Here is a 14,414-nt window from a genome sequence, read left to right on the forward strand (position 1 = left end):
TATTATATGATCTCATTATATAATTATATATTAAGATAATTCTGGGTGGGTAGATTTTCAACATGGCAACATCTCATTTAATGGTTGGTTAGTAGCATATAACTCTAGGAATGTATTTAATAATTTTTTAAAAATTTTATTATGTTATGTTAATCACCATACATTATATCATTAGTTGTTGATGTAGTGTTCCATGATTCATTGTTTGCATATAACACCCAGTGCTCCATTCAGTACGTGCCCTCTTTAATACCCATGCCTTCTTTAATTTTTGTTAACAATATAGTGAAAACAAATTTGTTTCTTTTTAGTATGTATTAAATGTTCATGAACAAAAGAAGGAGGGCAGAAGTTATTATACATTTGATTAAATACATTATCAGAGGAACCTGGGTGGCTCAGTCGGTTAAGCATCAGCCTTTGGCTAGGGTCATGATCCTGGGGTCCTGGGATCAAGTCCCGCATCAGGCTCCTTGCTCAGCAGGGGGCCTGCTTCTCTCTCTCCCTTTCCTGCTGCTCCCCCTGCTTGTGCTCTCTCTCTCTGACAAATAAATAAAGAAATAATCTTTTAAAAAATACATAATCGATGTATTATCAATTTCTTATCCTTTATTGGCATATTGCATTTTTGCCTTTACTGGAAGACAAATTTGGTGTGTCTCCTATTAGACTGTATGGAATTCTTTTTTTTTTTCCCCAAGATTTTATTTATTTATTTGACAGAGAGAGAGAGACAGAGCAAGAGAGGGAACACAAGCAGGGAGAGTGGGAGAGGGAGAAGCAGGCTTCCTGCCGAGCGGGTAGCCCAATGCGGGGCGTGATCCCGGATCATGAACTGAGCTGAAGGCAGACGCTTAACGACTAAGCCACCCAGGTGCCCCAGACTCTATGGAATTCTTAAGGATATTTCACTTTAGATGAGGCCTAAATACCCTAGATAGATAAATTTTATGGTTTTATAACAAAAGCTAGGATCTGTGTCCATGGTGAGCTGGATATGTTTTATTCCATTTTAATATTTGCTTTGTTTCTGGGGTGGAGTTAATTAATTATTAGCTTAAGTATTTACATAAATCCTTTAACAGCTAGTTCTAATTCTCTGTTTTTATTTTTTGTAATGGATTAAATTATGAACACTGCAATCAGTAGAACAGAATACTCTGCATGGAATGGATGAACATGCTCTTTTGGGTTGACTCTCAGTGTTGAACAAAAAGGGATAAATTCTTTTTGAAGTATTTTTCTTTGGCTTTTGTTTGTAGGAAATTGTAAAATGCTTGCAAAAATGAATCTACACAGAGTTCTGTTTGTACGGTAGTCTGACATTTAGCTAATCAGATTTATGCTTTTTATGTTACATTCTTTAAGTAGTATGAGTGTATAACAGAAGCAGCAAACATAATTTTATATGGAGACTCCTTAAAACCAAACACACTTATAATTGTCTTTTGACTTTAGAAATAGGGCTTGAGTGACAGATATGCCAAAATGAAATATGTATAGGACTTGGGCAGACACTTGGACTTGCAAATTTAAAGTGAAAGTTAGCAGAAGCTTGGTAAACTGATGGTAAAGTTCAGCTCCACTAAGAGGTAGTTAGTTAAACCTGTAATTTTAAGGAAAGTTTTAAAATAAAAGATGAGCCATCATGTTTGTTTTAACCTATTTAATTTAAAATCTGGGTCATTTAGTTTCTAAAGCCAAAATTAGTGGTAACATTGAATTTTTCCCAGCTATGCAGCAGTGGCCAGAGAATTTTGATGCTAATCAACCTGTATTCATATTTAGTAGGTTTATTTTTTTGCCTTCTTTTTCATCTCTATTGTATTTGGTAATCTCAGTGAATTGTAATTGTTTATTTGCTCGTCTGTCTTCTCTTTTAGAGTTGTGAGCTTCTAGGTTACAGAGTACATCTTATTACTCTTTTCCTAGGAAAGTGTTTGAATCATAGTGGGCCTTTAATAACTGTAATAATAATATTTTGGTGTTTTGTTTTGTTTTTATTGAGCTGCCTTTTATGCCAGGTCCTATCTTAGTATTTTATGTGAATGATCTGACTTAAGCTTCAGAGTGACTAAAAAATGTTAGGTACTACTATATCTAACTTTTATTTGTGGTGACACTTGAAGCTTAAGTAACTTGCTTAAGGTAATACAAATGTTAGTGGTGGATCCTGGTTCTGCATCCAGGTAGTCTGACTCTAGAGCATATATTTGTAGTCACCCCCCTAAATGGCAGAAAATCATTAATACTCAAGTAAGTATCAAGTAATGATCATCTCCACTGATGGAAAAAATTATATTTGTCGTAAGTATTAATTTGGTAATGGAGGTCAAAGGCACTACTATCATTACTTTGAAGTATCTGAAGACATTTTAATGGATGGTTATACAATAAAGCCCTTTTCTGAAATGCATTACTACACACCATTGATTCTGTTTCAGTGTGGGTGTGGGGGCAGAGTAAAGGGGCTGCTAGGGGAAGAAAGAACGAATTATATTCCTTCTTATCTACATTGTACATACCGAGATTTAGTTCTTATAATTTTACATTAAAAAATGTGGATATCATCCTGTCTTCCAGTATTGACATTCCAGGGGAACTCTCTGCGGTCTGATATGTGATTGATCATGGACAATGATGATGACCTCGTCTCAGTAGAGTGTGCTCTTTAATCGCTTTTGGTAGCTAATCGATGAGATAAAATTGAAAGTATTACCAAAGAGAAAAAAACCCCCAGCTCTTCTTTTTTAAGGCATTATCATTGCAAATGGTTCATGAGTGATAGTTTTGAGGGCAGAGTAATAGTAAGTAATTCATTTCTTTGAGGAATAATGATGAAAGCTGTGAAATCTAATAAATAATGTTGTTTGAATAATATATAAATGTTTCCTTCTTTTATCCATACGCCTTTACCCATATATGTCCCATCCTCTGTTCTCATAATGGTTTTTGGTGTTGCCTGATGTCATTTATGCTTATATTTTTATATGAACCAAATACTTTGATTTGAATTTTTTTCTCCTTTCTGTAATATTTATATATTCTAAGTGAAGGTGATATTGATTTAGATGAATTTATGGCTTCTTTTTGAACTTTATTTTCCCCGTTTTTATATTTTTCACTTTTGTAGGTATCACACTTATTGCTGTGGATGAGGCTCACTGTATTTCTGAATGGGGACATGATTTTAGAATTTCATTCCGGACTTTGGGCTCCCTAAAGGCATTACTCCCGTCGGTAAGCTTGCCAAGTGCAATGTCTTGAAATGACATTCATATCAAAGGAGAGAGTCCAGGATTGGGGAATTGCCAGAAGGCTGAAGACGTTTCTAGGAAAGGGCAAATGGATAGTGAAAACAGGGGAAAGGTTTAGAAAAAATTCTAACTTTGGCTTTCTTCTAAGGTTAGCATGTAATTTACTGAGGAATACTATAGAGTAGGGGTTGGCAAACTTTTTCTGAAAGAACCAGATAATAAATATTTTAGGCTTTATGGACCACATATGGTCTCTGTCACATTTTTCTTCACAACCCTTTAAAAATGTAAAAACTATTTGCTTATGGGCCGTAAAAAAACAGGCTATGGACCAGATTTGACCTGTAGAACGCAGACATGACTTTAGAACCATGTGTAGGTCCCATACCTTCTCAATGAGCTCTTATGCATGCGTCCTTTTACTCTAGGATGCTGTGAAAGCATAGTTACCTCTTCTTGCATCATATTGAGAACCTGAAAAAGGAACTATTCCAGAGAGGTTTTAGTAAAGTTTCTAGTACTAAAATTCCATTTTCTTCCCTAATTACAAAGAATAGCAGATTTCTTACATGAGTGGCGTGTTTTATATGAACAGCTTGAAAATTTACAATAATGGCAACCATTTTAGTTTTTGAAAAATTATGGAGTCACGGGCAGTTGTAAAAAAAAATGTACAGAGAGATTTTATGTACCTTTCAGTTTCCCCAGTGGTAATATCTTGTATAACTGTAGTATAATATCAAAACTAGGAATATGACATTGGTATCGTCTTTACAGTTCTTTTTTTTAAAGATTTTATTTATTTATTTGACAGAGAGAGAGATAGTGGGAGCAGGAACACAAGCAAGGGGAGTGGGAGAGGGAGAATCAGGCTTCCTGCCGAGCAGGGAGCCTGATGCGGGGCTCGATCCCAGGACCCAGGGATCATGACCTGATCCGAAGGCAGACACTTAACAACTGAGCCACCCAGGCACCCCTACAGTTCTTTTTTTAAAAAAAGACTTATTTATTTGAAAAAGAAGAGAGAGTGAGCAAGCATGAGTGGGGTGAAGGGGCAGAGGGAAAGAATCCCAAGCAGACTCCCTGTTGAGCACAGAGTCCTACACGGGGCTCGATCCCACAACCCTGAGATCACGACCTGAGCCAAAGTCGAGAGCTGATGCTTAACCGACTGGGCCATCCAGCACCCCTTCGCCGTTTATCCTTATTTCAGTGGTTTTATAAGTACAAGTGTGTGTGTATTGTTCTCTATAGTTTTATCCCATATGTAGATTTGTAAAACTATCTCTGCATTCAAGATACAGAACTGCTCCATTAGCACAAGGCTCCTTTTATAGCCACACCCACCATTCCCCCCACCCCTCACCCTAACTTCTGGTGACCACTTGATCTGGGCTCCATCTTTATAATTTTACTTTGAGAATATTATATAAATGGAATCATACAGTTTGTCACCTTTTGGAATTGGCTTTTTTTCACTCAACATAATTCCCTTGAGATCCATCCAAGTTGGTATGTAAATCAAAAGTTTGTTGCTTTGTATTGCTGCATAGTATTCTATTATACCCTAGTTTGTTTAACCATTTACCTGTTGAAGAACTTTTGTGTTTTTTCCACTTTGGGGCTATTATGAACAGGGCTGCTATGATATTTGTGAACAACCCAAAAGTCCTTCAGTTGGTGAGTAAACAAACTGTGACCATAAGTTTTAATTTCTCTGGGGTAGATGCCCAGGAAAACAATTGCTGGTCCTATAGTAAGTGCATGTTTAGTTTTTTAAGAAACTGCCTAACTGTTTTCCAGAGTGTCTGTACACATTTTACATTCCTGGCAGCAAAGTCTGAATGACTCAGTTTCTCTTCATCCTTGCCAGCATTTGGTGTTACCAGTATTTTTTATGTTAGCCGTTTTGATTAAGTGTGGAGTGTTATCCGGTTGTTTTTTTTTTTAAGATTTTATTTATTTATTAGAGAGAGAGAGAGCATGAGCAAGGGGAAGAGCAGAAGGGGAGGGGGAGGGAGAGGGGAAGAATCTCAAGCAGACTCTGTGCTGAGTAAGGAGCCCGACACCTGAGCGGAAACCAAGAGTTGGATGCTCCAGCAACTGAGCCACCCAAGTGCCCCTATCCTGTTGTTTTTAATTTGCATTTCTTTAATGGCTGATGATGACATCTTTTCCTGTACTAATTGCCTCTTTTGTGAAATGCCTGATCTAATTGGAATTTTCTTTTAAATTGTTGAAAGTGTTTTATTATAAATATGAACCCTTTGTCAGATATGTGGTTCATAAATAGTTTTCAATTTATAGCTGCCTTTTCATTGTCTTCACAGTGTCTTTCACATAGCAAACATTTTTAATTTTGATGAAGTCCAGTTTATCAGTTTTTTCTTTTCTTGTGCTCTTCACCTAACCCTAGATCCTGAAGATTTCCTCTTATGATTTTTCCCTAAAATTTTAATAGTTTTACATTTGTTTACATTTAAGTCCATGATTCATTTTGAATTAAATTTTGTGTAAGGTGTGAGGTTTAGATTGAGGTCCTTTTTTTTTTTTTTTGTCTGTAGATGTCCAGTTGCTCCAGGCCATTTCCCCTTCTGTTGAATTGCTTTTGACACTTTGTTAAAAATCATTTGGGTATATTTGGGTGAATCTTTTCCTGGATTCTCTAGTATACTGTATTAATTTTGAATGAATAAACAAGGTTGATTTTTGTTTAGGTTTTCCTCGTAGTAGTGAAGCTATCATGTCCTCTGAGCCGAAGATTTGACAGTTTACGAGTAAACTAAGAAAAGGCATTAGAGATTGTTTGTTATTCTCTTGGTAAATTGTCTAGTTCATTTCCATTGCATATTAATTATACTTGTAAGTAGCAAAATTGAGAGTTTCTTTTTGTTAGCTCTTCTCATAAAGATTTGATTAGAGCATACATTAAAATAAAATGAAACAACAAAAAAAACTTAATTGTACCAATTAACAAGCATATACTGAAAGAGAATCAAACTAGACTGAATTGAACGCCAACTATGTGACTGGCCCTGGGTTAATGCTTTCATCTTGGTTAAGCCTCACAACAAGCCAGCAAGATTAATACCTCCATTACCTTTTTGAGACAGTTCTTCACTAGGATAGCACATTCTCTTGCTTCTCTTCCCTCCTTCCTGTCTCTTCATTCTGAGATTCCTCTGCTTGTTTCATCTTATCTCCTGCACTTTTAACATTGGCATGCCAGAAACCTTAGTCTTTGGACCTAGTCTCTTTCCTATCTGCACTTAAGCCCCTGGTCATTTCATCTAACGTACAGTTTGAATACCATCTATATGTTGACAACTCCCAAATTTATATCCCCACCCTCAGCTGATACCAGCAATGTGTGAGTGATCCAGTTTCTCTGCCTCCTTGCTAGCATTTGGTATTATCACAGTTTTTTTTGTTAAGATTTTATTTATTTACTTGACAGAGAGTGACACAGCGAGAGAGGGAACAAGCAGGGGGAGTCGGAGAGGGAGAAGCAGGCTTCCCACTGAGCAGGAAGCCTGATGCGGGGCTTGAACCCAGGACCCTGGGATCATGACCTGAGCCAAAGGCAGACGCTTAACCAACTGAGCCACACAGGCATCCTGAATACTTATTTTTTAAAAAGATTATTTATTTATTTATTTGAGAGAGAGAGAGAGAGTGCCCGTGCAAGTCAGGGGGCGGGGCAGAGGGAGAAAATCTTCAAGCAGACTCCCTGCTGAGTGTGGAGCTCAACAACATGGGGCTCAATCTCAGGACCCCTGAGATCATGACCTGAGTTGAAACCAAGAGTTGGATGCTTAACCAATCCAGGTGCTCCTCCCGGAATACTTTTCACATGGGGTGATCCCCTACTTCTCTCAAGTCTTTGCTGAAATATTATTTTTTCATTTAGGCCTCCTGGGCCATCATATCTGTGGGTCCCCACTAGGATATTCTCTGAGGGGGACAGGCTTTTGATGGTTTTGTTCATAATCTAGAACAGGACCGGGCACATGGTGTTCCGTAAATACTTGGGTAAATGAATAAACAAATTCCAGTGAGAAAGCAGAGAAGCAGAGACGTCTCTTTCCCACGCAGGGAGTGGTGGAGTTGGGCCGTAGCTTCACTGTGGGACACCGTGCTGGTTTCTTCCTCTTTTTTTTTTTTTAAAGATTTATTTATTTATTTGAGAGAGCGAGAATGAGAGAGAGAGAGAGAGTACATGGTGGGGGAGGATTAGAGGGAGAAGCAGGCTCCTCGCTGAGCGGGGAGCCCAATGCAGGACTCGATCCAGGGACTCCAGGATCATGACCTGAGCCGAAGGCAGTCTCTTAACCAACTGAGCCACCCAGGCGCCCCATCCGTGCTGGTTTCTCAAGCAAGTGATGTGAAAGAAGTATAAAACATCGTTTCTGCCCTGAAGTAGCTAATGGTGCAGTAAAGGAATTTAGATCCATACCTATGAAAGTAGAAGCAATGGTATCAAACAGTAAATGGTGTGTGAAACAGTACAAATAATAAAGTTTAACAGTGTTAATAGTACATGTAATAGAGGAACAAGATATTTGTATGGTGAAGGTCAGGAGGCTCAGTGTGCCTCGAGGACTGCTTCCATTAATTTAGAACGGTTTTAGGGGTGCCTGGGTGGCTCAGTTAGGCGGCTGCCTTCAGCTCAGGTCATGATCCTGGAGTCCCAGGATCGAGTCCCACATCGGGCTCCCTGCTCAGTGGAGAGCCTGCTTCTCCCTCTCCCTCTGCCTGCCATTCTGCCTACTTGTGCTATCTGTCGAATAAATAAATAAAATCTTAAAAAAAATGGTTTTAAAGTAAGCTTTTGGAAAATAGGATTGCTTTCTGTAATCCTTTCCAAGGCCTTTGATTCTAAAAGGATTGTGTTAGAAGAGTTTTAAATATTTTATGCAGCTTTTAAACACTTTTCAGTGGTGAATTAAATCTTTTATTATGTCTGGCTGTGGACTCTATTGGATCATTTTCATTTCTTGCAATGACTCAGTATAGCACAGGGTGTTTGTCAAGCAAAGGCTGAGAAAACCTTTTCCCCCTAGTGTTTTCATGAATCCTCTTGATTAGCTAAGTGGTGAGAAATGCCACCTGGTGGTTGTAGGACTCTCATTTTCCTCCCTGTTCTCCGTGTTCTTCTCCTCTTTCCAGTTGCGATTACGCTGGGACAACTGTTGCAGCTTCACACCATATGATTTCAGTAAGTTTAAAAATAGCAAAGAAATCATTAAACCACTTGGCATAAGGATTCCCATTTGGAGAGAATCAGACAAAGTGAGTCTCAGAAAGAGCAGCAAAGCAGAAAGCTCTATATCAGTCTTAAAATTCTGTAAAATTCAAGTAAAAAGAACTGTGATATCCATGAGACATGTTAATTCTTTCCATTGCTCCCTCTGCATGCCTTTCCCAAAGACAGCATATAGAGACACTAATTGAGTACTGTGAACGATAACCACTTGAAATGAGTGAACGAATGAATGAAGTATGAATGAAGCATGATATTATACAGTACAAAGTTAGAATTAGCAACATGACCCAAATTTAGAAGCAGATGGAACAGTTAGAATTCTCTGAATGTGTAGGTGCTGCACCATTGAAGCCTATGATTAAATCATTCCTAAATTTATAGTCATAAGGTTAATTTATAGTTTTTGCTTGTTTTAACAAAACTTGGTACTTATTTCCAAAGAAACCAAATTTTCCAACTTAAAGAGAGTTCCATGAATTAGGAACTTGATGTAACTAGGTGATGCTATAGTTTATTGTCCCAATCAGTTTACTTTTGAATGTTAGAGATTGCGAGGTATCAGTATTTATGCCATGATGATAGGATAAACTGGGAGTGTCCCTGGAAGCCAGGTTGTGTGATCATCTTTCTCATAACCAGCCTGTATGTTATATCCAGGCTTCAGTCTAGTTTATGTTTTAAACATCATAAGGCACCACAAACTTCTAAAAGATTCTATTCATTTCTGAAGTGAAAATAAATAACCATTGTTCCTTTAAGTTTAATATATGCCATTACTTTATTCTGTTTTCTAGTTGTGGAAGCAACATTCTAAACTGAGACCTTCTAGAATGTTGGAAGTGAAAGATCCCATTTATGTTTTTTCATCATTTGCAGGTCATTGGCTTAGGGAGTTTCTAGTGACAAGGTGGGGATTTTTAAGTTAGAAGACAGTCTAACATTGTGTAGCCCTTTGCATCTCATATTTTAGTGAAAAAAACTGAGACCAAGAGAAGCCCTTGCCAAAGTCAGTGGCAAATCTGGGAGTCGTGACCATGGCTCTGGAATTCTTGTATAGAATTCTTTTCAGTTGTTGCGATAACAACATCAATAATAGTTGAAACTTTTTTTATTTAATGATTTTATATATTTATTTGAGAGAGAGAGAGAGAGTGTGCAAGTGGAGAGGGGCAGAGGGAGAGGGTGAAAGAATCTGAAGTAGATTCCACCCTGGGCAAGGAGGCAGATGGGGGGCTCCATTTCACAATGCTGAGATCATGACCTGAGCTGAAACCAGGAGTCCCACGCTTAACTGACTGAGCCACCCAGGTGCCCCAATAGTTGAAACTTTTTTAGTGCTTACTGTATACCATGCATCATGTTTAGCGCATTACATGTTCCGTTGTCTTTTGGTCTTCGCAATGACTTTACGAGATTGCTATTATCATTGTCACTTTATAGATGAGGAAACCAGAGTTTGGAGAGTGAAATGACCAGCACAAAATCTCACACCTAGTTAGCAACAAAGGCAGGATTTGAACTCAGGCATCTGACTTTAAGCCAGTTATTCTATACTACCATGCTGCTGTTTTGCCTGATCTTTAGATTAATTTCTTCAAGAGATATCCTGTTTCATGCTTATTTTATTTTCATAAGTACATTGCCCATCCAGTCATATATTATACTGCTTAGAAGGGAAAAATGAAGGGGGGGAATTCGGAGGGGGAGAAGAACCATGAGAGACTATGGACTCTGAGAAACAAACTGAGGGTTCTAGAGGGGAGGGGGTGGGGGGATGGGTTAGCCTGGTGATGGGTATTAAAGAGGGCACGTTCTGCATGGAGCACTGGGTGTTATACGCAAACAATGAATCATGGAACACTACGTCAAAAACTAATGTAATGTATGGTGATTTAACATAACATAATAAAATAAAAAAAGACAGAAAAAAAAAGAAAAACAAACCAAAACCTCTTACTCTCTGTATCCTGAAAACTTCAGTCTTTCTCTGCATATGCAGTTAAACAACAAGGATGCATTAAATTGTTTGAGTGAAGCACTTAAAATGATGAAAATGCTTTGTTGTTGTGAGGGTGAGAATGTGCATGTCCTAAGAGCTTCTAATGTTTAAAAACTTTGTATGTATGTATAGGTATACATGTGTATGTATGTGTGTGTGTATGTATGTATATATATGGATAAGCTTGTTTATATAAACTGACTTCTCTATACATTGGCCTATTTATAAGTTGTTAGGTAGGCACTCTCTAAATTCAGAGAACAGTCTGGTTGAAAACCAGAAATCGATGAAGTTAATTTGGTTTCATTTTTAAATAATGAAATTAAAATTTTTAAATAAATTTATTTAAAATATTTAAATAATACTTAACAATTTAAATAATTTCACAGAATTTAAGAATAGAGAATGCAAAAATGCCAATTACCTGGTCACATTGGTTCTGATACCTTTTTCTTCCATTTAAAAAAACTACTTCAGACTTAACTTTTTTACATGAGCTTTGAGATGATTTTTAATTCAGTAAAGCTATATTGATTGTAAAAATAGTTTATATTGTTAATAAATTATATCTTGTTTTTCAAATCCTGTAATTGCTTTTCGTACATTTGCACCTAAATTTTCACTTACATGGAAGATAATTGCTTAAACTGATTTGTGAGATAGGTGCAGGGCATCTGAAGAGGTATTTTATGAGGATGTCATTTACTTTATTTGTAATAGACCACAAAAACTATTTTAAGAAAGTTATATTCTTGAATATAGAACAGCTAATGATTTAGGAACAACTTGAAGACTTAGTCCCTTTTTCTGAATATAAGATAATAGCATAATTTATTATAACTCCCTGTGATAAGAGGAGCAAAAATAATGAATCGAGTTTCATGGGAGGTATGTCATTATCTAGTCTAGAATTTCTGAAAGGTTACATATTCATGTTTTTCCTAGTAACTGCCGTGTCTCCTGTTTTGGCTGCTAATCCAGTTAAGAAGTCTTTGCTATACTGAAAATAGAACATGACTTTGTTGCTCAAGGAATCAATTAATAATGGATGTTTTGTGTAATGCATTCTTATATATAGTATGCCATGATTTAACTTAGTAAACTAGAGAGAGGTTATCCAGGTCATTAATAGCTTTGCTTCTAGATCTGAGAAGCCATAAACCAATATCTTTAGTATAGAAGATAAAAAAAGACTTACTGCTTTGTATTGTTAGATTTTCAGTGAATGAAAGGGTTTATAATTTGTGAATTATAGATTAATAAAAAATAAGGCATAACATATCCCTCATTTATATCAGCACTATTATTAATATAATAAATGTTTAAAAAATAGTAAATGGAGAGTTAGGTAGCTATTAAGTAGGTAGATTGTATTTAGAAATCTTATGGATTTAGTGTTTTATTTAAGCTCTTTCTGATTTTTAAAAAGTAAATGTATTCCGGGGTGCTTGGGTGGCTCAGTTGGTTAAGCGTCCGACTCTTGATTTCGGCTCAGGCCATGATCTTAGGGTCTCAAGATGGAGCCCTGCTTTGGATCTACGCTGGGCGAGGAGCCTGCTTGAAGTTCTCTCTCTCCTTCTCCTTAAAAAAAAAAGGTACTCCAAAGGCTGAGAAACGGAAGTAGGAAGTTTTCTTCTTCTTTGAAAAAGAGTACTTTTAAAGTTGCATTTTTAACACTGTTCCTCTTGTAATTGTCATCCAGTCTGTTTCTAAGAAGGGAGTAGAAATGTTGGGAATTAATGAGCACTCTCCTTTTTTAAAAATCAATTTCATTTCATTCAGGTTCCAATTGTTGCACTCACTGCTACTGCAAGTTCTTCAATCCAGGAAGACATTGCACGCTGCTTAAACCTGAAGAATCCTCAGATTACCTGTACTGGTTTTGATCGACCAAACTTGTATTTAGAAGTTGGGCGAAAAACAGGAAACATCCGTCAGGATCTTGTCCAATTTCTTGTCCAAAAGACAAGGTGAGGATGCCATGGCTGATAAATTTTGGTTAACTATTTCCTTCTTTTTAAAAACTTGTTTTATTTATGTATTTATGTGTGTATGTATGTATTTACTTACTATTTCGAATGTATATTTAACATATTTCACATTCTACTTAGCTTTGGTTCAAGTGTGGTATTATATAATCAAGAGATTATATAATAATCGCTCAAGAGAGCGACTGAGAAAATAGCTTAATTCTGAAGGCAGAAAATAGTTCAGGTATTTTTGTACTTCATATCTTGCTTGAACAGGACATACACCCTTTTTTTTTTTTTAAGTAAGCTTTATGCCCAATGTGGGGCTTGAACTCACAATCCTGAGATCAAGAGTCTAGTGCTCTACTTGCTGAGCCAGCCAGGCGCCCCTACATTCTTAATAATTGACAAATAAACAACAGAAATGACTGAGTCTTTTATCTGAATTCTCTTTAGTTCACTAAATATATGACTAATTGAGTATTAGGGAATTTTAAAGGTCATCTTAATAAGAAACATTTTTGAGCCCTTGTTATGTGCCAAGGACTATCCTAGGTGCTTTATATAATTGATCTAGTAATTCTTATAACTGCTCAGTAAACTACATACTACTTTAATTTTCCTGAAGAAGAAGCTGTCACTAGTACTTTTTCCTGTTTCTTTTGTTTGGAGGCATTTTATATGTATGCTAAGAAGCTTTCCTTTGCCTTATTTCCCTGATCTCTCTCCTTGGTGAAAAGCTTATAACTTTCATGTTATGAAATGTGTTTTTAAGTCAGAATACATGAAAATAGTGTTTGACTTACCAGCACAAACACAAAACAAGTCTAGGCAAATAGAGTTTAAATAACATCAGTAGTATTTTCCTGAAGGACTCTTTGGGTCCTTTAGGATGAATTTAAATGTGGGATTTGCTATTGGTGTGATTGTACTATATTGAGATTAAAACAAGAAAGAAATGGGGGTGCCTGGCTGACTCTCATTCTCTTGAAGAAGGCTGTTTTTATTCTATACTAGAGTCTTTTAACAGTGACATCATTATGTACTCCCCTAATCTTTGATCCTTTTCATTCCATATTATTTTAATCTCTGGCCTTCCCCTAATAACCTCCTTTCTGAAACTGTTTACCTTTCTGTGTGTGTGTGTGACATTGTGACATTTTATCTTTCTGACTGTATGTCCTTTTATGCTCTCTTTTGTAAGTGTTTTCTTCTCACCCTCTTTCATGTTAATTCTGCTAGTGGAGGTCTCTTAGCCTGGACTATTACCATCTCCCTTAACAGACCTCCCTCCTCCTCAGTGCTCCTTGTATTCTAGACACAATTTTCAGATTCATCATCCGAAAGCACATCCCTGAGTCTTGGCATTCCTCTCTGGTGCCTCTCTCTTTCCTGTGGACTAGCAGCCAGACTCCTTAGCCTAACATCCAAGACCATCTGAGATTTTTATATTTATGTGACAATGGTTTTTCTGAAGGCAAAGCAAGAAAGATTTTGCATCCATTTTTCAATCCTCCAAGAAGAGTTATGGTAGCAGCCAACCAGTGCGAGTCAGATGCTTCCTGTAGATCTTAGGCAAATAGAAATTTTCCTCTTAATGAGCGATAATTAGATGGAGGGTAATTAAGACTTCAGAGTGTTGCCTTTTATTTCTATTTCTTCCCTTTATTTAATTCTGCCATTTTTTTCTATTCATTGACCTAACATGTTAAATTCTGACCAAATTTGTTTTCTATATTCACGATACATTGAAATTGAAAAGACGGGCCTCTATCACCCATCTAATTTAGTAGTTAGATGAAGATAGATTCCTTTCCCTTCAGGAAATTGTTGTGAGGAAATAACAATGTTTAGTAAACCACTCGGTGAAGTAATGAATCCTTTTGTAATAGAGATTTTTACTCCTTTGATTTTTCTGCTAA

At 36.8% G+C, this 14,414-nt stretch overlaps 1 protein-coding gene across 8 annotated transcripts in view; it reads left to right on the top strand.

Moving 5' to 3' along the window:
* The window catches only part of WRN (WRN RecQ like helicase), a 147,975-nt gene that overhangs the window by 69,733 nt on the left and 63,828 nt on the right, over window positions 1–14,414 (top strand). For all 8 annotated transcript variants that reach the window (XM_073902423.1, XM_073902424.1, XM_073902425.1 and 5 more), the window contains 2 exons: window positions 3,134–3,240; window positions 12,305–12,492. In XM_073902423.1, coding sequence (XP_073758524.1) covers window positions 3,134–3,240; window positions 12,305–12,492 — 295 coding nt within the window. The remainder of the gene's footprint in view (window positions 1–3,133; window positions 3,241–12,304; window positions 12,493–14,414) is intronic.

Source organism: Callorhinus ursinus, unplaced genomic scaffold (genome assembly GCF_003265705.2).
Source record: "Callorhinus ursinus isolate GAN/ISIS: 27379988/994484 unplaced genomic scaffold, GSC_fseal_2.0 scaffold17, whole genome shotgun sequence".
Taxonomy (NCBI): Eukaryota; Metazoa; Chordata; class Mammalia; order Carnivora; family Otariidae; genus Callorhinus; species Callorhinus ursinus.